Source organism: Mesitornis unicolor, unplaced genomic scaffold (genome assembly GCF_000695765.1).
Source record: "Mesitornis unicolor isolate BGI_N332 unplaced genomic scaffold, ASM69576v1 scaffold22484, whole genome shotgun sequence".
NCBI lineage: Eukaryota > Metazoa > Chordata > Aves > Mesitornithiformes > Mesitornithidae > Mesitornis > Mesitornis unicolor.
Window position 1 is genome coordinate 18,335 of NW_010182337.1, and position 23,015 is coordinate 41,349.

General features: G+C 42.3%; 1 protein-coding gene across 1 annotated transcript in view; it reads left to right on the plus strand.

Annotated features, from left to right (window-relative positions):
* Window positions 1-23,015, plus strand: part of LOC104540047 (suppression of tumorigenicity 5 protein-like) — a gene marked incomplete at its 3' end in the record, with an annotated part of 60,223 nt that overhangs the window by 11,957 nt on the left and 25,251 nt on the right. The window contains exons 2-3 of the mRNA XM_010183748.1: window positions 17,811-19,028; window positions 22,776-22,912. Of these exons, the coding sequence (XP_010182050.1) occupies window positions 17,811-19,028; window positions 22,776-22,912 (1,355 nt within the window). The remainder of the gene's footprint in view (window positions 1-17,810; window positions 19,029-22,775; window positions 22,913-23,015) is intronic.

Below are 23,015 nucleotides of genomic sequence, written 5' to 3' on the forward strand. Positions count from 1 at the left end.
CTGTGTTAATACATCCTTCCCATTTGCACGTTTTTTTAAGGAAAAAGAAAAAACCAAACAAACATCCACAAACCCAAACCGAAACTTTTCTTCATGCAGCTTCAGATCAAGTTTGCTTTATTATTACTTGGAGGCTCAGGAATGTACTCTGACAAATTACTTCCAATTGTAATTTAATTCTCATGGCACTTTGAGTGCTTTATGCAGCAAATCGTACATCATCATTAAAATTATCTTTTCTATTAAGGTTTATATTTGCTAAAAACACTGGAAACTAACTGAAAAATGAGAAGTAATGAGTCTTAAAAAGCAGAAGGTTGTAGTTGACGGGTTAGACTAAAAGTGGCATTTTTAATGCAACTGTGTCCTGTTCCAGTACAAAGACTACTCAGACTAACACTGCAATCTTTATTTGTTTAATCACTATATTTACATTAGTGTATGCAGTAGTAGTGTTATATATTTTTGCAGGAAATTATTACAGCAGCATTGTTTTGGAAATGTTTCTGATGCCCTTCTAGTGCTTTTACAGCAGTGCAGTGTAGTGAATAAAAGCAATGAGCAAGATACTTGCTCAAACTCAAGTTTGACTCAGGGAGTCCCCATCAGTCAGAAAATCAGAGCAGGAATCCTACGTGAATTTCTTCTTTGAGGTGGTGATAAGAAGTGAGGCAGAAATTCAAAGGGGATATAACATAGTAGACATGTGCAAAACGTTTTTACAATGGAATGCCAATATTTCGATGTTTCTGGAGGAAGCTGTTCTTAGGAATGAAAACTCCATTCTTCTGGATCAGGAAGATGCTGGCAATTTCACTGGGAAGACCAACAAAGATACGAGTCATGAGGACCCCTAACGATGTTTTGTGTTCTGTGAGTATCTGTCCATTAGGAGCTGGTCTAAGACCCTCGTCTCTTTACACTTGGCTATTGAAAAGCCATCAGTATAGGAGAACAATTTCCATTCTGTGCCCTAATCAGTGCAGACTTGAATCAGTGGTTTTGAAATGAAAGAGTCTGTGTTCTCTTACCAGTTTCCTGCACTGTTTAGTTATCCTAAAAAGATATTTTCCACTTGAGCAGAACAGAAAATTATAAGAAGACATAGCAGAATTTTTAAAGAGTAAAGGAAAGAGTAAAGGAAGATCTGAACATAATGAAATAAAGATAAGTGAAAGAATTATTGCACGTTTCTTCCCTGATAGGGAAAAATCTGGTTTGTACAGAAAACCAAAGCAAGAATTGCATTGATACAAAATCCTCAGTCTTTTCACAGATTTTGTCCTCTAAATAGCGCTTGAGGAAGAGGAACAGCAAATGGCCTTTCAAAGCAAATGAATCTGTAAGCATTTTCCCGCAAGCAGGAATATGGATGCTAATGGAAATACACAGGTGTCATCCATGTTATTACAATATAGACTTGCAAAAAGGCCCATGGTGCCTAGGAGGCTTTGAGCGAGAGGTGTGTTGGTGACAGCCCTCTGTAGGAGAGCAGCAGGTCTTGATTATTCCACTGTCGCTCTCAGCGCAGAGCCAAGGACTTGCAGAAGCGTGCCTGCAGACCTTAGCTATGCGTGGGACTTTCGGGCCACCCATCTGTACTGTTTGCACTAGATGTGGCTTTTTCAGAACCTTTGTCACGATTCATGTCACGTGCTCTGAGATTATTTCTACTTTGGATGATTTCTTGTATTAATATTTTATTATGAGGGAGCTGTAGAAAACCTTTGGAATAAATCAAAAGGATTAATTTGCTTTCTTCTCTCCCGAGCAATAGAAAGAAAATGTGATCGTAAAGCAAGGTAACTTCTTCAGCATAGGCCATCCACAATACTGTGCCTGTACAGCGAGTCCACCTTTATGATAAACAATTAACAGCAGCTAATAGATGGAAATGGTAGTTTGCATTTTGGATTCATAGAATAAGCCCATTTCGCATCAGAATTTCTCAAAGTAATATTTTTTTCTGAATAACAGTGTAACTATTTGAGCTGTGAAAACAGAATTAATTGCAGTGAGAGTAGCATAGAAATATTTTTTCGTTTCAAATCCTGCTAGCAAAACCTCAGGTCTTTCTTGAGCTAATGCTGGCAGGCGGGTAGGCTGCTGGTACAGGGGACACGTGTGGATTGGGATGGGGTAGTACTGATGATGTTCAGCTATGTGTAGTGCTGGTTAATCCTCCTGGTATCACAGCGTGGGTAACTCCACGAGACTCAGGTTGTTTCTTCTGCTCAGCAGGACGCTTCCCCAGGGGAGCAGCTGTGTGGCTGCGCAGCAGCGGAGACCAGAAGAGGACTTGTCAGTGCAGACAAATTGAACACATGCCCAGTAATCAGACTGCTCTCACATGAAACCTCTACCCCTTTGATTTGCTGCTGATTTGGAAAAACCACTTTATGCGAACACAGGCAGATAGGGGAGATGGCAGACAGCCTGTGTGTGTTTGAAGCTGTTGGCAGAAACCTGAAAGCATTTCAACATGTATTTTTAACCTCTCCCTTTCCTGTCAGACAGTACTGTCACCCATGTGGGCTTCAGGATACATGTTGAGTCTGGCAGGCTTGTTCACTGTGTCTGCATGCGTGTGTATGGTCTGGTACCCGATACAGCTTCTTAGAGTTTGTTAGCAACAGGCAGCTTGATTGCCTCTCTTCAGAGGTTTGAGAATGAACTGTATGCTGTTGCTCTCTGCAACTTTAAAATAAAAACACAAACAAAATAAGGTGTTTGCTAAGCCCTGGGCAACCAGGAGGATACTTCTGGCTTGCCAGATTTCTCACACACCTGTGCCTTCAAAGTCAGCATGTCAGATTGCAGAGAAAGGCTTTGCTACTGTTAGTTTTGTTAAACATTAATGCAGGTTTCCTCCCTTTAAGCATACAAAGGGACAGAGGTTTGACAAACTCACTTGGACCAACTGTGTGTCATTTGTTGCTTGGCAAGTGAAGCAGGCAGCGTTCAGGAAGCGCAGAGGCTACAGCAGGGTGCGAGGTACCGAGAGCAGAATTCCTCCGTCTCCGGTCTGCATCTTTCCAGGAGGGAAGAGCTTCTGAGTAAGTCTGGGATCAGTAGGCTGAAGTGATTGCAGAGCTGGATGGTTGTGTGCTTGTCAGAGGCACGAGAGGAGACAACTCAGTGAAGCAGAAGTGAAGAGCATGAAGTGCCATGGCACTGAACGCTTTAATGTCCTTTCCTGTAATCAGTTTTGCAGTAAATGGGCTTTCTACTCATAGGCAGGAACTTGACACCAACCTTCTGCTTACTTAAGAAAACGATAGGAGCAGCTTTCATTTCCAGAGTTTGCAGCTCTGGTCCAGGACAAGGGACTCTGTGGGACTAAAACTCATTTTCACAGCCCCTCTCTTCCCCTCCTCCCTCTACTGCTCTTGCTCTCAGGTGGAACCTAATTTCTCCACCTGGCTAAATGCATGTTTCGTATCTAGTCTGATGAAATTCCACCTTTTCCTCTTTAATTTTTAAAGGCAATTTTTAAGTTACACAGCAGTATTCACATCCACGTATTCCACTGCAGTTCTCTTTCCACCCCCAGATATGCCCCTGGTGACAGTGTGCATGAGGAATGACACCTCTGGCATACTTGGGGTGCAGACTTTGGACATACTAAGCTAAATTTAACTTTCTTGTACAGAAAGTGTTAGTCCATTAGGGAGAGACCATACTTATTTATAGTTAGACTGAATATGGCTGCTTTTTTTTACAATGACTGCTTTTCTAAATGCTGGCCAGCTGCTGAGATGGAAGCCCAGTGTTAAACGCAGTGCTGCTGGCACACTTGTGTGTGTTGTGTTGATTTTGATGCCTGGTTTCGTTTTAAAAAATTATTTTTTCTAAGAAACTTACTTTCTGGGATACGGGACAGCTTGAGGGTTTTTTTCCAGTGAGCAAGTATCAAAAGTCTGACGGGTTTGTGTTTTTCCTGAAAAAATCAGTACTGCAGGCCAAAATCTGCGGGAGTTCTGAGGGAAGTAACTTAGGGCCAGAATCCAGACTTCAATTTGTAGCTTCAAATATTCAATAGTTGAGAGCCTATGGGTTACTGCAAAGAGTTCGTTGCTACTTTTTGTAGTCTTTAGGGATCAAATATTTTCACAGCTGATGAGCTTGTAAACGTTGCTAGTTGCTTTTTCTTGCTGTCTTATACGCAGATGTTGGTATTGCCTCATTTGCTCCGTATCATTTTCCACTTCTTGATGCTTTGCCTGATGCTATCTATGTATATTCCTGTAGAGACATGAGGTTTATTTTTGGCTCTGTCCTGAAAGGAAAGGATGGGTGATAGAAGAAATGTCTACTTCCTTTTAGGTGCTCTAAGTGAAAGTTTAGTTGCCCTAAATTAAGTGAAACTTGCAGTTCCTTATTACTGTGCAGCACTCCTGTTGCATGTCAGTGGTAGCAAAACATTATATTACATGCAGCTTCTTTCATTAGAAAGGAAAAGTAAAAATGTATTGGCCAGCTCCTTATAAAACCTAATAGGCCAATAGAAGAGAGTAAAATTAAATCCACAGTTTTATGAGAAGCCAAGGTCTTGTGAGAGTGAAACGTTTATAAAAGATATATAAGCCCCCCCCAGATATTACCATGATTCCAAATTTAAGCTTGAGATCCCAAAGCTCTTGTAGGCGTGGTGATGAAATGTGGTCTGGGAGGTTCATTTCAGTTGGGTGAGTAATGTACGTGTTTCTGTTACTCTTGATCATGGTAAAGAAAATGATGGGGAGTGCCTTTCCCTGACCTAACTCTGCTGCTGTTGACAGTTATGGTCAGTAAAAGCAGAGAGAAGCCAATGTCTGAACCTTTTGGGAAGTTTCCTTTAGATCATGTATTTGAATATTGGTGCGTGCAGTGCTCGAGCACCGGCCTGATCGCTCTTTCATTAATATTGAGGGAAACTGAATTAGGGCCAAATGTAGCCTTTGGTCAAGTTAAATTTGGCCTTGTCTGGACTCTTAATTAAATAAGCATGATAGCAAGAAGAATTGGAAGTCATAGCTTGGTTTGTTTTGTGATTTTTGTTTCTTTGTTTGTCTTTTTTACAATTATTTTTATTTTTTTTCTTTTTCAGTTTGCGTGTGTCTGCCGACAGATTGGGGAATAAATAGATCAGAGATTTTTTTTCAAAGCTATGTTCAACTGAAAAAAAACCACCTGAGCAACTCTTGCCTGGCAAAGTCTTTCCTATGATGCTCAGTTGTGGGTATACCAAACACATTTCCTTATTTTCCCGGCTTGTTTAGCTAAACAAAGTAGAACGAAGCATACAGTAGTCAGTCAGATATAGTGACCTAATTTAATTTTCAGTTCAAATGTTATTTAGACTGAAACTCTGTTTCATAAGTGTGTCTTTGTCCCAGGTCAATGCCTTAAATCTTCCTATAACCAAAAATTTTGCATCAGTTTGCATCCTTAGCAGCTTCTCTTTAGTAACTCTCAGACATAAGCCAGAAGATCAAACCCTGATTCACAGATGTTTAAAGAAACTGAAAGAAAAAAGTGAAAAGCCATCAGTGACACTAAAAGAAAACTCCCTCTTAAATCCAAGCAAAGTAGCCAATTTCTTCTTAATCTGTACAAATCTATGCACAATGTAACGTGTACCAAGGGTCATGTTTGTCTGTCATAGCTGGAATTTATTTTGCATAAGGTCAGAGCCACTAAAGAAAATTATGATGATAAGAGAGGCCAGGGTTGTAAACTTTCGAATCTTTCCTCCTTCAGAGGCAGGATGCAGCCTCCTAAGATGAGACACGCTGTATACTCAACTAACACTTATAGGGTAGACTTTTAATGTGTATTTTATGTTACTTCACCCGTAGTTATATTCCTTTGCTCCTCCAGAGTGTATCTGTGAATGTCAGGCAGTGCAGCTGTGGTCTGTAGTGTAGGTTTGGATGGGTTGTATATGACAATATGAGGGAAGTCAGCTCACAACTCCCAGGTCAGTATAAGTCACGGCAGGCAGTGGCACCTTCTGAAATGCTGCTTGTACCCTCAGTCTGTCCTGATACCAAAAGTGCTGCGCAACTGTGCTAGCTCTTTATTCTGAACATACGGAGTACACGTACGTATCACTTGAGCATGTATTTCTGGTATTTGAGCAAGTGTCTATGTGTTTCCTTCCTTCTCCCTTACTTTGGCACCTCCACAAGTCACATTTCACTTATCAACGGATTCTTTTCTGCTTTTTCAATCCTGCATCTGATTTTGTTCTTGTGATTGTTCACAGAAAAGTCATGTGTTGTGAGAGATATTACTAGTGCCCCCCTCTACAAAGTCTATTATGAGTGTTATTTACTGTGAGGGTGCCAGAGCATGGCCCAGGCTGCCCAGAGAGGTTGTGGAGTCTCCTTCTCTGCAGACATTCAAAACCCACCTGGCCGTGTTCCTGTGTGACTGCTCTGGTGATCCTGCTCTGGCAGGGGTTGCGCTGGGGGAGCTTTCAAGGTCCCTTCCAACTCCTCATGTTCTGTGATTCTGTGTTGGACTTTTTCTTAAAAAAAAGTGTAACTTTTGCTAGGAAAAACTGTTCTGACCATCTTCAAGGGTTGCAATGAGTGTCAACATACAGGTGAGAGACAGACAATTGTCGGGGTGCAGTCGCATAAGTGACTGGGAATTTCACAGAGGAAGGTAATATTCTGTATTATGTTGGAAAATAGTCCAAGTTTTAGGCACAGAGATCTTTGGAGATCTAGGCAGGTGGAAATTCACTCTTCTAAGGGACAAAGGAGAGAGTGTAAATCTTACAGCATGAAGCTAAAGATGAAGAACAAGGTAACGTTTCTTTAGTCTTAACCTTGTAAGTATAAAACAGTAACAAACAACAAGCTGTCAGACTGCTTTGTCCATGTTAAAGACATGTGTAAAAAGTGCCCTTCAGAAGACAAATAAGCTTTCTTAGCATCATGGAATCTGGCGTGTGCTGATTGTCTGTGATTATTTCAGCTTTTTGCTTACAGAGAAGTTTGCAGAAAGCTGAACTGAGTTGCTGTAGTTGTCTGGATGACAGAATGGCACCCAGCTACTGGTCAGAGATGAGACCCCAAGAGGCCTTGAGCACTCGTTAAACAAAGTTTAAAATCAGAATTGCTCCTTCTTTTCCCCTGGCTCAGATAGTCCGTATTACTTGTGAACTACCTTTAAAATACATGAGCATCAAGTGCGTGACAGTCCGACAGAGGTGGGTCGGATAGGCTGTATTCAGACAGGGCTGATGTTGAAGTAATTCTGGATTCATGGAGATAATGCAGGAGGTTCTATTTTGCTGGGATTTTAAAATCAGTTTTATTTATTTTCATTGTATTGTATTTTGTTCACATTTCAATGCATATTTGATTTTATTGCCTATGCAGGGTGGTAAATCCAGAAGCAGCACAACCATTTTCAGATGTTTTCAGTCGCTTTGGTGTTACCCTGCTGTGACGTACTGTCGTTGCTTCAAATGTCTCAGGCCTTAAACTTGCTGGATTGCGGTATGGGCAGTTGAAATGATGACAGAAATGCCTGTTTCACAGCAGACAGTTGGATAATGGTTTTCAGTTTAATAACCTGCTCTTCTAGGATGCTTTCTCACTGTGTTAAATAAACCACTTTACAAAAACAGAAAACTGGGAAAAAAGCAAATCTCTACAGAAAGACCTCACTGGACATTGGGAGCACAGTGGGGACCAGAGGTAAGCTGGTGAGTCTGGAAGGAAAATGTGGATACTGGTAGGAGAGCAAAGAATAAATTTGGTATTTATTCTGAAACCAACTTTTCTGAGTGAACGAGATTGAGAACTGTTGTTAAAGATGGGATGGAGTCCTGAATTCCCATTCTTTTTCTGTCCTTATTAGATATTTATTCTTAGGTCTATTTGATGAGGTGTTGTGTGACCTAGAAGTTAGTTGATTTATATGTAAAGCAGGGAAAGAAGGCTTGGCTGTATTCTGGATTAGTGTTCAGCCAGGGCTCATGACTTTTTGGCTTGCAGTTCGGTTCTTTCTCCTTCGGGTACAGAGTACTTCAGTAAAGTACAGACTGACTTCGTAGGATTTTCTGACTTGTCTGAGCAGAAAAGGGATTAACCTATTTTACAACAGCTTTTTTGAACCAGAATTTCAGGCTTGGAGGTTGTCAAACCCAGAATGGCCTCAGATAGGTTAAAAACTAAGCATCGTAAGCATCATTTATAAAAATAATTGTTAGCCCTTCCCAAATTGTGTGCATGTAAGCATAGAAAACTTGCAAAGCTCTGGCAGAATTAGTTCCACAGAGTTTATTGCTTTGAGATTCCAGGGCAGACAAACAAACATGTTGAAAAATCACCTGTGCTTTCAAAAAACACAGCTGAGAGCTTCCATGAGCACTGGGGTTTTGAACAGTCATGTTGAGACTTGCTGTTAAAGAGCAAGTTTCAAGGACTGGCAGTTCTTAAGTAGACGAATAAGAGCTTGTGTATTCTGCCTGGTTTAAGAAAATGCCATAATTTGCCGTGTTGCCACTCTCTCTCCAACAAAACTCCAAGACCTTAAGAAAGCAGGTGAGACTTAAACATGCTGAACCATTTCTAGAGCATAATAAAAATAAGTAACAGTGGAGATATAATAGCAGTGGTAATATCTGTTGCATAAATTGTTATTCAGAACATGCTATGGGAAAAGGGTAACTGCTGGGGAGGCCTTCATTTTTCAACTTTGAATATTTTTGAGTTTTTTTAGGAGAAAATGAGAGATGAACGTGAGTGCATCATGAAATGCATGCACTGTACGTTGGTGGTAAAGAGAGAATGTCTCTCTCTGATGTTTCAGTTCACTGTTTCTGCTCACTGTGAGGAAAGGTACAGTGCAGGCTAGGCAGGTTTCTTTGCTTTGGGTACTCATTTGTAGCTGAGGGTAAAAAAGTCAACCATGGCATTATTTAAAAACTGTTTCACACTTGCCTTGTAACAGAGCAGAAGACTGCCATAAATCTAGAGCAGCACGGAATCTAGCCCTCTCAGGCTAGGTAATTTCACAATTTCCTGTTAGCTTCTTCACCCTTAGACTTTTTTTTGCAAATGCACGTACCTAGTGCACGTTGATTGACCACATTTTATTTCACAGTCATTTGTCATTGTCGGATTTTCTTGCTGTCTTTGCTTTACAGATCCAGTCTAATTCAAGTATTTAGGATCTGACTCATCAGCTTTGTTTTATTCGCCTCTTTTTTGTACAGGTGTAGAGCTTAGTTGCCACTTCATGTGATTTACTTCAGCAGAATGACTCCTGAATTTCACTGGTGTAAATCAGATGTTTTGCTTCTCAGCTGTAAAACCACAGTTCAGCTGCAGCCAGCTGAGTTTCTGTGTACTTCCCTCCATGAACTAACTGCAAAGACCCAGAGGTCTGGAGGGGTTTTATACGCAGGAATTCACTGCAGCACTCCCATGAATGCATCCTATGATTGTTATCAACTCAGTACTTCTTGGGAGCAGAGAAACTACAGCTTTGAAAAACAGCACACAGAGCTTTATCTTTTGTGTGTTCCTCAGTCCTAGTGGCCTATCATTTTGTAACTAGTTCTGATATGGTCTCGATTTTTATTTAAATGGAAAGTATCCAAGTTCCTTGGGGGGGTAAAAAATCAGAAGTACAAGCAGAAAAGCAATTGGTGTTTCTATTTTCATTCTGTCTTTCAAGAATTCGTGATATTCATCCACTTTGATTCTATTGCCTCATTCTGTCTAAATGCTGGGACTTTTCCACCGCTAGCCCATGTTCATGAGAGTGAGCCTATTTCAAACAGTCTTATAATGCAAATTCACTTTTCAGTTTGGAAAGTATTTTCGGTCTTGTTTTGTCACAATCCCAAAGTCAAGTATAAAGGGAGAAGGTTGTCTGGAATGCAGATTTTCGGGGATTCTAAGCCATACTCTTCATCAGTGCTCAAAAATCATAAAGGACCCAGTGGAAGAGGTGTTGTTCTGTTGCCAGGTACATCACTTTCCATTCCAAGCAAGAGGCAGGACATGACAAGTTGTACTACTTGCTTCATTACCAAGGTGGATTAGCTCAAAAGCCACCTTACTACTGTGTGCCCAGCACTGAGCGCAAAAAGTTCATCTCCTTTACTCGCCATAAACTATATCGATTTAAGATAATTAAATTTCATCTATGGTTATCTACTTGAGTTATGTGGAAAATTACAATACTGTATGTTATGCCAGAGTGCAGAATATATGGTAATAGAAAAGTTTACTGCCAAACAAAATTGGATTTAAATTGTGCAGGAGTGCAGGAGGTCTCTTTGGTCTTAATGTTCCCATAATCCCTAGTTGCAAGGAGTAGCAATAACGTTGCTCTTAAAGTCCTTTTCTCCTCCTGGTACAATTAATACAATGCAAGATGTGATTCATCTTCTTTGATATAATATACGAGGCGGTTGTCCAAGTCTAGATGCTCATTTATATTTGAAAAGAAAATGTCAAAGTATCATCAGTACCTGGGATCCTTTTGGGCTAACTCACCTAAGCAACAAAGCCCTTTCATACCATGTATTTTGGTGATGGTTGTATATTTGACCCTCATGCTAACCACCTGCTGACCCAGTTTGACCAGTCTGACTACCTGTATTTGATCCTTGAGCATCCACTGTTGCTGCTTTACAGTGATGCCTTGCAGCAATCAGTTACTGCCTTTCTGTCCCCACTGGTGAGGATGTAGCTAGGGTGAGGAAATGAAAGGCAATGACACTCTGTCACAAACAAATGATGCTCAATCTTTGCTTCTCTTTCCAGTGCTTTGTTTCATAGCTCATCTCAAAATGCATCCCAACCACTAACTGGCAGTGGTTGGTAGCTAAAAGTGGACTTCTCATAGCTCTTTGGAAGAAAGTGCAGAGAAAATAATTCCTAGTTCTTGTATAGAGAGAGAAAGAGGGAATTTTTTGGGAAGCGCCCCTCAACATTGCTTCTATCAAAGTCATTAAAGTTTTTTGGCCTTCTTTGAATTACTCTGCTTTCTTGCACCTGAAGAGGCATGACTGGAAGATTGTGCTACTGCAGTAGTGTGTTCGGTTTTTGCTTGTGCAAAAGTATTGATTCAGACCAGGAGTTTTCACAAGTATGTGTCTGACAGAGGCAGAAGAGTGCTTCTGTGTTCACTTGCTGGCTGGTTTGCTGGCAGCAGTGCCCTTAGGGTGGCACAAAGCTGTACAAGGAGCTGTCGGTACTGAACCTTTTCAAAAGCGCCTGTTTTGTTCAGGTCACAGAAGTAATGACACAGAAACACTGGTTCTAATTTGAGCTTCTATTTGTCTCTACGCATTTTCTCTCCTCTGGCCACTATGTCAAATCCAGTGGAAGTTCAATGGATGTGAGTACCATAGCAGGCCGATACATCCGTTCTCAGTAGTGGTGCATCAAAATGTGCGTGGTCCACTTGGTTTCAGTTGACAGGTGAGCAGGGTGTGCTTCCCTCTCACTGTGCCTTGCCCTGGGAAGGATGGATTCTGGTATATGCACTTACGGTGGCTGGAATGAAGTAGGAGCTGCTCCTTACTCAAGGGACCTTTCTGTGCTTCTGAACCACTCTGCTACAGTCTGACCATACAAGGCTCTGCTTTTGGAGCATAGGAGGTTCAATCTAAACATGAGGAAAACTGTCAGCGTGAGGGTGCCAGAGCACGGCCCAGGCTGCCCAGAGAGGTTGTGGAGTCTCCTTCTCTACAGACCTTCAAAACCTGCCTGGCCGTGTTCCTGTGTGACCTGGTCTGGTGATCCTGCTCTGGCAGGGGTTGGACTGGGGGAGCTTTCCAGGTCCCTTCCAATTCCTAATGTTCTGTGATTCTGTGATTCTGTGGTTGATTTTCAGGTGGACATTGTCCTGCCTCTTGCTCAGTTCAAAAAAAAGACCATCCTCATTTCTGTAACTGCATCCTGAATTATGGGTAGAAGTCAGGTCTGAACCCATAATGTGATTAATTTTTAGTCTAAATACAAAAATGCAAGTACAGCTTTTTAATGTGGTGAGAAGTTACACTTGCATGGGAGAAAATACCTTCTTGAAATAAGTTATAATTTGTTCTCTGAGTATCTTATTTCACTTGTCTTTCAACGGTTAGAAGGCTTATACTGGTTGAAGACGTGGACGTAGATAAGCTCATCTGGGCGCACAGTAAAATTCCCAGGATTCAGGGAAATTTCAACATTCAGTTATAAAGATAATTTGAGTTTTTCCTCCTGAAGTCTGAATCCATTTCGTTTGCTCAGTAGCCAAAAAGACTAACGAGATGCCAGAAAGGTGTGGGCTTTTCCATTCTTTGCAATGGAGTGTTAGCAATGGATATCTGAATTAGTGCTTCAAATGATCATTTTTGTGCAACCTTTAGCTTGAGAGAGGTTCTTTCTTTGAAGAAATTAAGATTATCATTAATCATAAAATGTTATTAATTTGTAGTGTCATATGAAATAATTTGAAAGTTGGCAGTTGAGCATTTTGTAGCATTCTCAAATTCCTGGAGAATTTTCTAGTTACATCATCAATTACTTGAAATCGGGGCAGCTTTAGTGTCTATTAAAAATGGGCTGTTCTTGCAAGGAGAAATTTCTGTTGCTTTTGTTTCAGATCTCTTTAAATATTGGCTAGAGTAACAAGAAGTTTCTAGTCTTGTGTAACGGGCTGAATCTGCTCAGTACCCAAACTAACGTGCTTATGGCGCGACTGGTTCTGATGTTATTGTTACTCTGAAACAGATTAGGTTGTCCTGGTTGAATGATACATAAATGTCCTGAGAAAAATCAGGGATAAGCAGAAAACCTAAATAAAATACTAAGAAAGCAGTATAGTCCTAGCAAAAGAAGGAAGAAAGTCCTGAGGGATAAAACTAGCGCTGTGTGACTTGGTGTGAGCTCAGCAGACATCAGTGTTACTGTGAAATGACTCAATCTCATCAACAGGAGCCTGGAAAGACCCAGTACCTTTTTGTCAACACGTTGCTTGCTCTTTTTTCAGTAAATGGGGTCCCAAGCATGAGCATGTTCAAGTGGGAAGTTCCCCAGATCAGAGAGCCAAAAACTGTCTTATTATTTTATAAGTGTTGGTCTGAGCAGAGCAGACAGGATTTCTAAAACCGAAAGATCCCTGAGCAGCTTCTGCCAACTTGTGTGTCCTCAGCACAGGATGATCTGTGCTCTGAGGTCAGGGCAGTGGGAGTTAGGGGTCCTGTAACTCTTTCAAGGCAAGTCACTTATCCACCTTCCAGTTGCCTTTAATCCCTGGTCTGAAATGCAATTTAATATTGTTATCAGTGTTTATAAAAAGTGTGTGGGTCATGGATACAAGCTGTGCAATAAATGCACATTGTTGTTATCCAAGGTAAAACTATGAGGTGCAACCTCACCAGTGCTGAGTACAGGGGCACGATCACTTCCCTCCTCCTGCTGGTCACACTATTTCTGATATAAGCCAGGATGCTCTTGGGCTTCTTGGCCATCTGAGCACACCACTGGCTCACATCCTGCTGTCCACCAACACCCCCAGGTCCTTTTCTGCCTGGCAGCTCCAGCCACTCGTCCCCAAGCCTGTAGCACCCATGGGGTTAGTGCGACCCGGCACTTGGCCTTGTTAAGCTCATCCAATTGGCCTCAGCCCATGGATTCAGCCTATCCAGGTCCCTCTGCAGAGCCTTCCTACCCTCAGCAGATCAACACTCCCTCCCAACTTAGTGTCATCTACAATCTGACTGAGGGAGCACTCAATCCTCTCATCCAGATCATTGATAAAGATGTTAAACAGGACTGGCCCCAAAACCAAGCCCTGGGGAACACCGCTTGTGACTGGCTGCCATCTGGATTTAACTCTATTCACCAAAACTAGCCTTCATTAGAGAAAACAGTATGAATACATACATTGGTCCATGGAATCCATACCTTTATTTGACAGTGAGCCTGGAGCTTTGCAGTTTTAGTATATTAAAGGGTTTTTTCCTATGTTTGGGTGAGAAAAAGAGAAACTGGAGAGAAGAGACTGAATCAGAATTTAAATTCAATTTTATCTAGAGTTCAAAATCCTAATGAGTGTCACTCATGTCCCTGCCCATGGCAGGGGGGTTGGGCTAGATGATTTTTAAAGGCCACCCCCAACCCAAACTATTCTGATTCTACAGTATTATCAGTTTTCTCCTACTGTGGCTAATTCTGCTGGTTTCTCTGGGATTAGCTCACAACAGCAAAGCTAAGCAAGGTCTAGAGGGCTGGAAATTACGTCTCAGGTTCTGTCTGCTTTCCTCACTGTGCAGCAAGGAGCCCCACCAGAAAGGCAGTTTCAGGGTCTGTGACCTGTTTACAAGACAATGTGGGCTGCCTGGCAAGTGATTTGCCTTTGAGACTGCCATTCACTGGTGACTCGCCAGTGGTTTGAGAGCTGCACACCTAAGGCTGCATGTTGGAAGAATACCTTTATCAAATAGGAAATCGGAGCAATTTATTGCAATGTGATTTGTGAAATGCTGATATTCTCAATGAGATGTCATTGCCCAGAAAGAAGATTATGTTCAAGTGAACTTATGAAGAAATCTGTTTGATTCCATAATTTTTATTTATGCTGTTTATGTGTAAATATTTGAAGGTGTATGTAATGATATGCTTTGTAAGGTGTTGCATGTATCATTGTTTATGTAGAAAACTTCAATAAAAAATGCTCTTATTTACAAGCTTTGTATGGAAGATTGCAAGTTATTTAATTATTCATCTCAGTCCAGTAATACCAGTTTTAAAGTTGGTGGAACTCTATTGTGCCTTCAAGAGAATATTCTTGTAATGGAAGTGGGTTTCTTGGGGGAGGACCATTTTATTATCCACTCTTGGCCTTTGTACTGCTGCTTTTTTCATTCTGTTACTTGCCACTATCCTTTAGAGAACACGTGCCTGAATCCATGCAGACAAAGCTTTGCTTGTCTTTCTTGTTTAATTAGTCCTATAGTCCTTCTAGCTGGATTACTTTAGTTTACAGTATAAGGCAATGTAAACCAGAACCTTTTTCTTAACTGAGGTATCCCTAACCACATACACCTCCAGAGGGCCTGTTGCTATGTAGCCTCAGTCTTGTAGAGTGGGGAGTGAGTGAGACTTTTATAACTGAATTCAGGGGCTTAAAGATCAAGCCTTAAGTGCAGTTACCTTACCAGGATCCTGGAATTTAAAAGAATGACTCTTATCTCTAAGAAGAAATGTTGGGCAATTTCTGCAGGTTATGCAAATTGTGCCTTTCCCCTTTTCCTCCTCTCCTGATGAGTCAACAAACCTTTTCCTGGCAGTAAAAACAACTGAAAAGATACTTCTTGGAGCGTAAAGAGTTGAGGGACTATGCCTACAGTATTTTCCATATAGTAAGCCAAAGGCAGAGAGAGGATTGTCAGCATGTCCTTCACCTCTGCTGTCCCCTAACTGACTTCACTCAGTCATTTTGTATTTCACTCCTGCTATTGTCAATACAGATTATAATTTGGAACCTAATAAATAAGTTTTACCATGCTGAGGCATTCTGCATAGCCTCTTTGCAGAGTCTGTCCCTGTCCCCTAGGTGAATCCTGATAGTGGATTTAGCCAACATGCAGCTTCAAAGGCTGCAGCTGAGGCTGTGACCTTTATAAGTAAAATGCATTTCTGCCAGGTGAAATTGGTTCATTGAGAAAAGTATCAGTGCAGCTCTGGAGCAGGCCTGCATGACATGCAGGAATTGGGAGAACATAATCTGAAGTCTAAGCTAAAGGTGTGTTAAAAGTAATAGAAAATTTTGATTTTGTGGTATTAAACTGCAGAGATCAAGATGAGATAGACAGGAGGAATAATGAAGAATCAGGGTACTCCACCAAGTCTGAGGAGACAGGTTTAGGTTGCATCCTTCAGGCGCTGTAAAGGTACATAGGTGAAGATGATTCTGTGTAATTCACCACAATCTCCATGCTGCAAGAACTCATTTCCTGTCACCTGCTTTTGATCTTCTGAGCTCCCTCTAGATACCTGTCCGCAGCTGTATGGAATAGCAGGAAATTTCACTTCTAGGATGAAAAGAGTGTATTCTGATATGCATCCTTTCTGTCCTGAAACAAGGAGGCCTTAAGCTGTTGTTGGTGGAGTATTTGCCACGGTCTTGGGCATGAGATCTGTCATTTCCTATGGGCATGTTTACTTTTCAAAATTATGAAGAAGCAGAAGTCATCAAGCAGTGAAGCTTCTGTGCCAAAAGGGCTTGATTTTCACAGGATCTTGAAGAAGAGATAAGCTCTTTTGTGATAAATTGATCATTGTCCTTTTCTGACTAGAGCTGTTCTCCTTTGTGACACTTCCGAGCTTTGCTTGCAAAGTATCTGCCGTAGGAAACTGGAGTGAAATCTAATAATTTGGTTTTGGGATGTGTTTGAAGGAGAAGAAAATATCTCTTGTGTCAAAGTAAATTCTTCAGAAATTGCCTCAGTGCTCTGGATTTTTGGATTAATGCACAGAACTTGGCACCAGCCTGTGTTGGCTGGCTGCTGGGAAGAATACTGTGTAGTAGCAGGGGTCTTCTGAATCTTTTATCTGTTTGCTATGATGGAGACATTTGCTGCCTTGATTCCTTTTGGTCAAGCAGTTCTTTCATTTGGATTTTGTGTGTACAGGACAGTTTATAAAAAACCAACTTGTTGTCCACAATCTTCACAGAACAGAAACTTAACTGTGTGTGCAAAGTGTTACTTTTGGGTCTTTTTTCTGTACTGTTTGGAACAGAAAGGTTGCTAGGGCAAAATGACAGAGCAGTCACAGACTGCTATGGTTTCTATGTACGTATTGTGGCAGAGCAGTAAACCCCCCTTTTTTGCCACGGTTTTGGCTTAATTTTCTTCTTGCCGACTCATCAGTGATGTGCCAGCTGATTAATATGTTGTTAAATTTCCTTTTGTATTTTGTTCTTAAAAGTCTTTGCAACAATGTGCATAACCCCAGTGAGAATGGCTGATTTTGCAAACCATGGCAAAAATTTGTTTTGAGGGTTTTTCCCCAGGGTAACAGTGAGACCTTTCTGTACAGTTTATATTCTTCAACTCATACTGTGGGCAGATTAATATGTTTTTTTCAGTCTGCAATATTCTTTCCATAAGAAAATACTTCTGTTCTCTTTGATAAGGAGAATCCAATCTGTTGGCCCCATCAGACCAAAAACTAAACAGGTCTTCCTTTTGCCATTTTATTTAGTTTACTATATACAGCTACGTACACACATACATGGATTTGAAATGCTGTGCTTAAAATACTGCAGTGGCTGATTATGGAGCTATTTCGCTTCAGATATTATGAATGAAAAAACATTTTTTTAAATCGGTTTTCTCGCTGCAGCTAGTAAGTAAGCTGTGCTCCTTCTTGGTCAGTCTTTCCCACTTTTGTTGCAGTGGCAATCTTCTCCCTGACAATCCCCTTTTCCTGCAGAGGGACTCCTTAATCTGGAGGCCAGGAAGCTGTTCTGCTGGAGGTGATGGATGCATTCAAGGCAATGGGTTGCTAGGAGAATCTCAGTTGTCTTTAAACTGAGGAAACCTGGAAAAGCTGGGGGTCAAACAGAGCAGAGGACACTGGCTTTGGACATGCTGAATGCTCTGCTCATCAGCTTATGACCTGCTGACACTGCCCCACTCCCAACTCTGTGGCTGAATGGTATTTGGTGTCTTAGTGATGCTTTGGGGTAGTTTTGCAGTGCGCAAACATCCTCTGCTTTCTCTGCAGCCACAAGAAATTTGGCAAATAACTCTAGTTTCCCCAAGGACTTGATTTTTTATTTCTTTCTACTTCTAGGTGTCACTCAGTCTCTCCACCGCCTCTTTTGTCCCTGCGAAGAAGCCCAGCGTACCCTCTCAGCGATAGCGAGGACTCTTGCCGCTCTACTCGGCTCACCAAAGTCTCCAGCTCCAGACTGCGCCTCAAGGACTGGAGCAGCCGCACATCTGCACTGCGAAGCACCTCCACAAGCCCATCAGACACCGACACCCCCAGCCACCCTCTCAAAGCCATTAGTGTGGGCGCATTGGACAAAAGGCTGTCTGTGTTCAAGGCTGAGGACCAAAAGGAGAGTCCAAAGGAGTCTCAAGATGGGGATGCATTAGGGAGCCATCCACTCACCCGGAGCGCTCTGTCCTTGGGCGCTGCCACCAACTTGAGGAACCTTTCGCTCAGCCGGACGAGTGTCCGCTCCCAGGCGCTGGACATCAGGAAGAAGATCACAGAATGGGAGTGCCGCCGGGAGCTGTCCCCCAGGATGGGTGCATGTGTGGACAAGAGGGATGCTGGGGAGAGGTCAGGCAGTGAGAGCTGCCCCAGTGTGCTGACCTCTCCCTGCAGCGAGAAGACATTCGATTTCAAAGGACTCAGAAGAATGAGCCGAACATTTTCCGAGTGCTCTTACCCAGAAACGGAGGAGGAGGAACTGCTGGACAGGGATTCCTGCCATCGGTTTGAAAAGAGACCAGGCAGGAGCGAGCCTCCTTCTGCTGCTTTCCTCAAGGGCCATGTACGGAAAGAGTCCTCTGCTGTGCTCAACAGAATACAGAAGATCGAGCAGGCACTGAAAGAGCAGCCTGGCAGAGGCCTCCCCCAGCTACCAAGTAGCTGTTACAGTGTTGACAAGGGGAGGAAAAAGTCTGTGACTCTGAGTACTGTGGAGGGACTGAGTGAAACCCTAAGTGACAGCAAAGGAGGAAGCGTTATTTTGGGGAGTGATCCAGAAACACCTACTGAGGCTGAGAAAAGCAATAAGACAAAGCAGGGGGTTACTGCAAACTCAGCTGCCTCTAAACTACTCCTCGAAAGCCCAGCGAACACTGCAGTGAATCCTGTCCCCAAGCCCAAACGCACCTTTGAATATGAAGCAGACAAAACCCACAAAAGTAAACCAAGCAATGGCCTACCTCCATCTCCTACACCTCCTGCTCCTCCTCCTCTCCCGTCCACCCCTGCACCCCCTGTGACCAGAAGGCAGAAGAAAGAGTCGCGCTTTCACAGAAAATCCCAGAATAGGTAAAATTCAAGGAAATGTCTTGTGCTCGATGTTCAACTACATAAATGTGCTGTATTTTTTTAGTACCAATATTTTAAATTCTCCCTCTAATGCAATGCTTTTGATCTGGGAAATGCTAGGAATTGCATGCAAGACAAGTATTTTTTCCGTGGGATTTTTTCCACTGATGGGATGCGCTGGCACAGTATCCTAATGTGGCTGCAGCTTTGGAGTTCTCCAATCTGCATTCTTTGCTCCCTGCAAAAGGCTCTAGGTCTTATGTGCTAAAGGTCATCTCATTCATTTTGGCACAAATGCCCTTGCTTGACATTTTTAATGGAGCACCACTTCATTGTACCCCTTTAGCGGGACCATAGCTGATCTGTCATAGTCCTGTCTGCCTGTTCGCTGCAAGACACACCTGCAGAGGAATCCAAAGCTTGTTACCACAGCAAAACCAAAGCAAAGTGTTTCCAAAGCTTCTTACCACAGCAGTTGTGTCAGTTTTATGCCATTTTGGTAATTTTATTTAATTTAGTGCTTAGAAATGTTGTCCTAAGTTACTGTCAATAGCTGTAGAGGATTAATGCTGAGGAAACTATGTTTTAGCACAGAAAGGCCTTTATGTCCTTCCTTAGTTAATGATGAGCAGCGTACATGGCTACATTTGCAAGTAACTGCTGCATGACATCTCGAATGCACACTATCAATTCAGTATCTGGTGCTTGATGTTGGCTCAATTAATTAAAAGTTAATGTCAGCACAACCTGACCTGAAGTGTGCCAAGGCAGGAAAAGGGGAAGAGAAGTCTCCCGATCCTGCTCTGTACTTTGAAGAGACACCTGCTTCTGAAATGGATCAAACGGCTCTGCTGATGTGTGGGAGGGGGACAGGGGGGAATGTGGAAAGCCGAGCTCTGATTAGTGGTGCTTATCTTTGACTTCTGGCAATGACCTCAGCTAGAGGAAGTAAATCTAGTTTTTAACAAGAATTTGTGAAATAGAGCTGACCTCATTTTGCTCAGCACAGCATTTCCAATGTACAGAAGACAAACAATAACTTTTAAATGTTCTGCTACAAATGATAGCCTTTATTGGAAAATTAAGGGACAAGTGGTAAAATAGTCTGTGAGGTGGCTGTTGGAGAGGAATGAATAACAGGAGATAATTCTTGCAGAGAATCACTATGTTTCTTGCAGCTAAGTGAATAAAGACAACATCCGAATACACACACTGAGTCTGAGACTGTACAAATCCTCCAAGAACTGCACTACCTTGTTGCATTGAGTTTTTGAGATGAAGTTTTGAAACTTCTCTCAAGAAGAGATGCAATTCATTCTTGAACCTGCTGTTCTGCAGGTTCAGCCTCCTGTCAGAGCAGAGTTAGACAACAGCACGGGCCAGCAAGAGTCTCAGTCCTGGGTGGGGGTAGTAGGTACAAGCCCAAAACAGAAATTATATTGGTCAATTTAAGTTGTGATTGGTGCAGTTTAAGTGATAGGGTTGACAGTGTTACCATGTGTGCCTGATGTTTCTTGCAAATCAGTTTGATGTTGTACAGGATAGGTTTCTATTTGCTTGTAACAGCTTTTACCCTACTGTAGTTTAGTGATTTCTCTGGGCTTACTTCTGATTAATGATGATCTAAGCAAGTTTACATCAACCTCCTAAAATCACAGGTTTGCTGCCTGATTTGAAGGCTGGGTAAAAGTCCTTTATAAAATCTTAACTTTATTGTCTTTGCTACTGTCCTTCCTTTAGTTAGAGTAAGGAGAATTCTAGCATTTACAAAGTGCTCAAGATCGTGCCAGCCATCTAAGAACGGCAGTATTTTGTTAATTCTGGTTACTGAAATCTCAGTCTCTAAACTGTTCTCTTTTTGAGAACAGACATAATTCATTATGTCTACAGCTTGTAGCTGTGTATTTCCAATTGAACATACGTGTAGTTTGCACTCACTGGAATGTCATGAGAATGAACTGTGGATATTTATTTTAGTATTTTGGCTGAAAACACTGGTTTTCTTGTGGTGGCTAATTCAACATTTTAGTAAAACGGAGAAAGTCTCTCATATTTGCCTGCTAGCATAGAGCCAGTCTGCATTCAGGGGACTTGGTGCCCACGGTAACTTCCACACTTCAGATTGATGTGAGCTGGATGTTCCCTGGTGGTTTGAGATCCTCTGGCACAGACACAGTGCAAGAGAGCAGTGTCACAGGATAGGCTTGGGACACATGGACCACAGCTGAGTGCTGGTCCACAGGACCATTCCTGTGGTCTTATGCAGTGTCACTACATCATAGCATTGCCTTGAACTCTAGAAAAGTTGGAGTTTTAACTACTTTGGAAATTTCATTTCATACACAGGTATGTCTCCAGTGCCTGAGCATCTTTTATAACTGCCAGTAGGTATGGAGGAACACACGCCTGGATCTGAAATGCATGGCTTGTTTCTGCAACAATCATGATGTACACAACACAGACCTGGATATTCTTAAGATTAGGAAAAGGAGAGAGAGGGAGGCCGAGACCCCTCTGATCTGCTCCAGCAGACAAATAGTAAATGCTCTTATCCAATGCAGTGTTTGTATGATAGTCACTGTACTGCCTGGACGGATACTCTTGAGCTAATTGCAGACTGCAGTGTCTCGTGAGACTCTGCCACTGCCATATGGATGTGCTGTCAACATATGTTTCACTCCAGCTGGGGAGAAGAGGAAAGGGGTTGATGGTGGGATGACTTACTGTTAATCTAGTTTGGGTATCAGTGAGGGGAAGTATGGGCATCAGCACAGTGTCTGCAAGCCTTGCAGCACCCTGGGATTTACACTTCAACCTGAGCACATTTTTCACACCATTTCATCCTCAGCACTAAATCAATCAAATGAATGCTAGCCCCTGTACAGCTGGCAATGCAAACCATGCACCTCCCAACATCAGTGTAGATGCTGCCTCAGAGAACAAGTGGTAGGTAAACTGGAGTATGGGGTGGGCTTGGGCTCTTCGTCAACCAGAGCTGCTCAGCAGTGCTGGGACAGACAGGTATGGGTGAGAGGCGGTGAATCGCCTCTCCTTCAAGTACCTGTGTGGGAGACAAGTTGTGGGGGGTTCATCTGACCCAGCTGGCCTTCACCTTCCTGCCAGACAGCCTGAACCTTCAGGCCCCCAGCCATCAGCCTGGGCTGCTCGACCACTCCAGAAAGTCTTTTAAGTTCCTCCGTGCTTTGTCCTTTGCTGCCAGTGCTTGACACAGGGTGTGCAAGGGACACGGCTGACTTTCACACGAGTCTGCCTTTGGCATTTCTACACTGACCTTCATGTGGGAGCATATCTGGAGGTTCAAGACGTGAGTCTTTTCAAACTAAGGGCTATGTCTCCCCGAGCAACCGGTGGAGGAACACTTTCCAGAGAAATGTCTTTCTCTTGAGGAGAGATGGCCACATGTTTCTGCGGCCTCTGGGAAGAGAAAAGCATTTTCTAATCGGAGGACTGTGCTCCTAACTTACTTAGCTCCTAACTGTACTACTAACTTACTGTCTGCATAATGGGGATAATACTTCTAACCTCATAGAGGTGTCACAGATTGCTTTACTAAAGACTGCTCTGAGTATAGGACTTGAGGTCTTCTAAAAGTTAGTCCTTAAAGCATGATGTGTGATTTTATTTGTTGGTCATTTTATATATATTTCTTAGCAAACAAATGCTCAGCTAAGCATTTGAGTAATTTTGAATTCTAGTTAATAATTGTTTATTGTTTTTAAACTTTAGAAAATCCTTTGAGTTTGAGGATGCGTCAAGTCTGCAATCCCTGTACCCTCCCTCCCCAACTGAAAATGGGACTGAGAGCCAGCATAAATTTGGATCCAAGAGCACTTTAGAAGAAAATGCCTATGAAGACATTGTAGGTAAGAACATGGCCTCACGGTGGGATGCTGAGCAGTTGTAGTCAGACCATGTGCTGTTGAACACATGCCCTGTGCAAGAATGTTCAGTGCTGTCAGGAAAGAG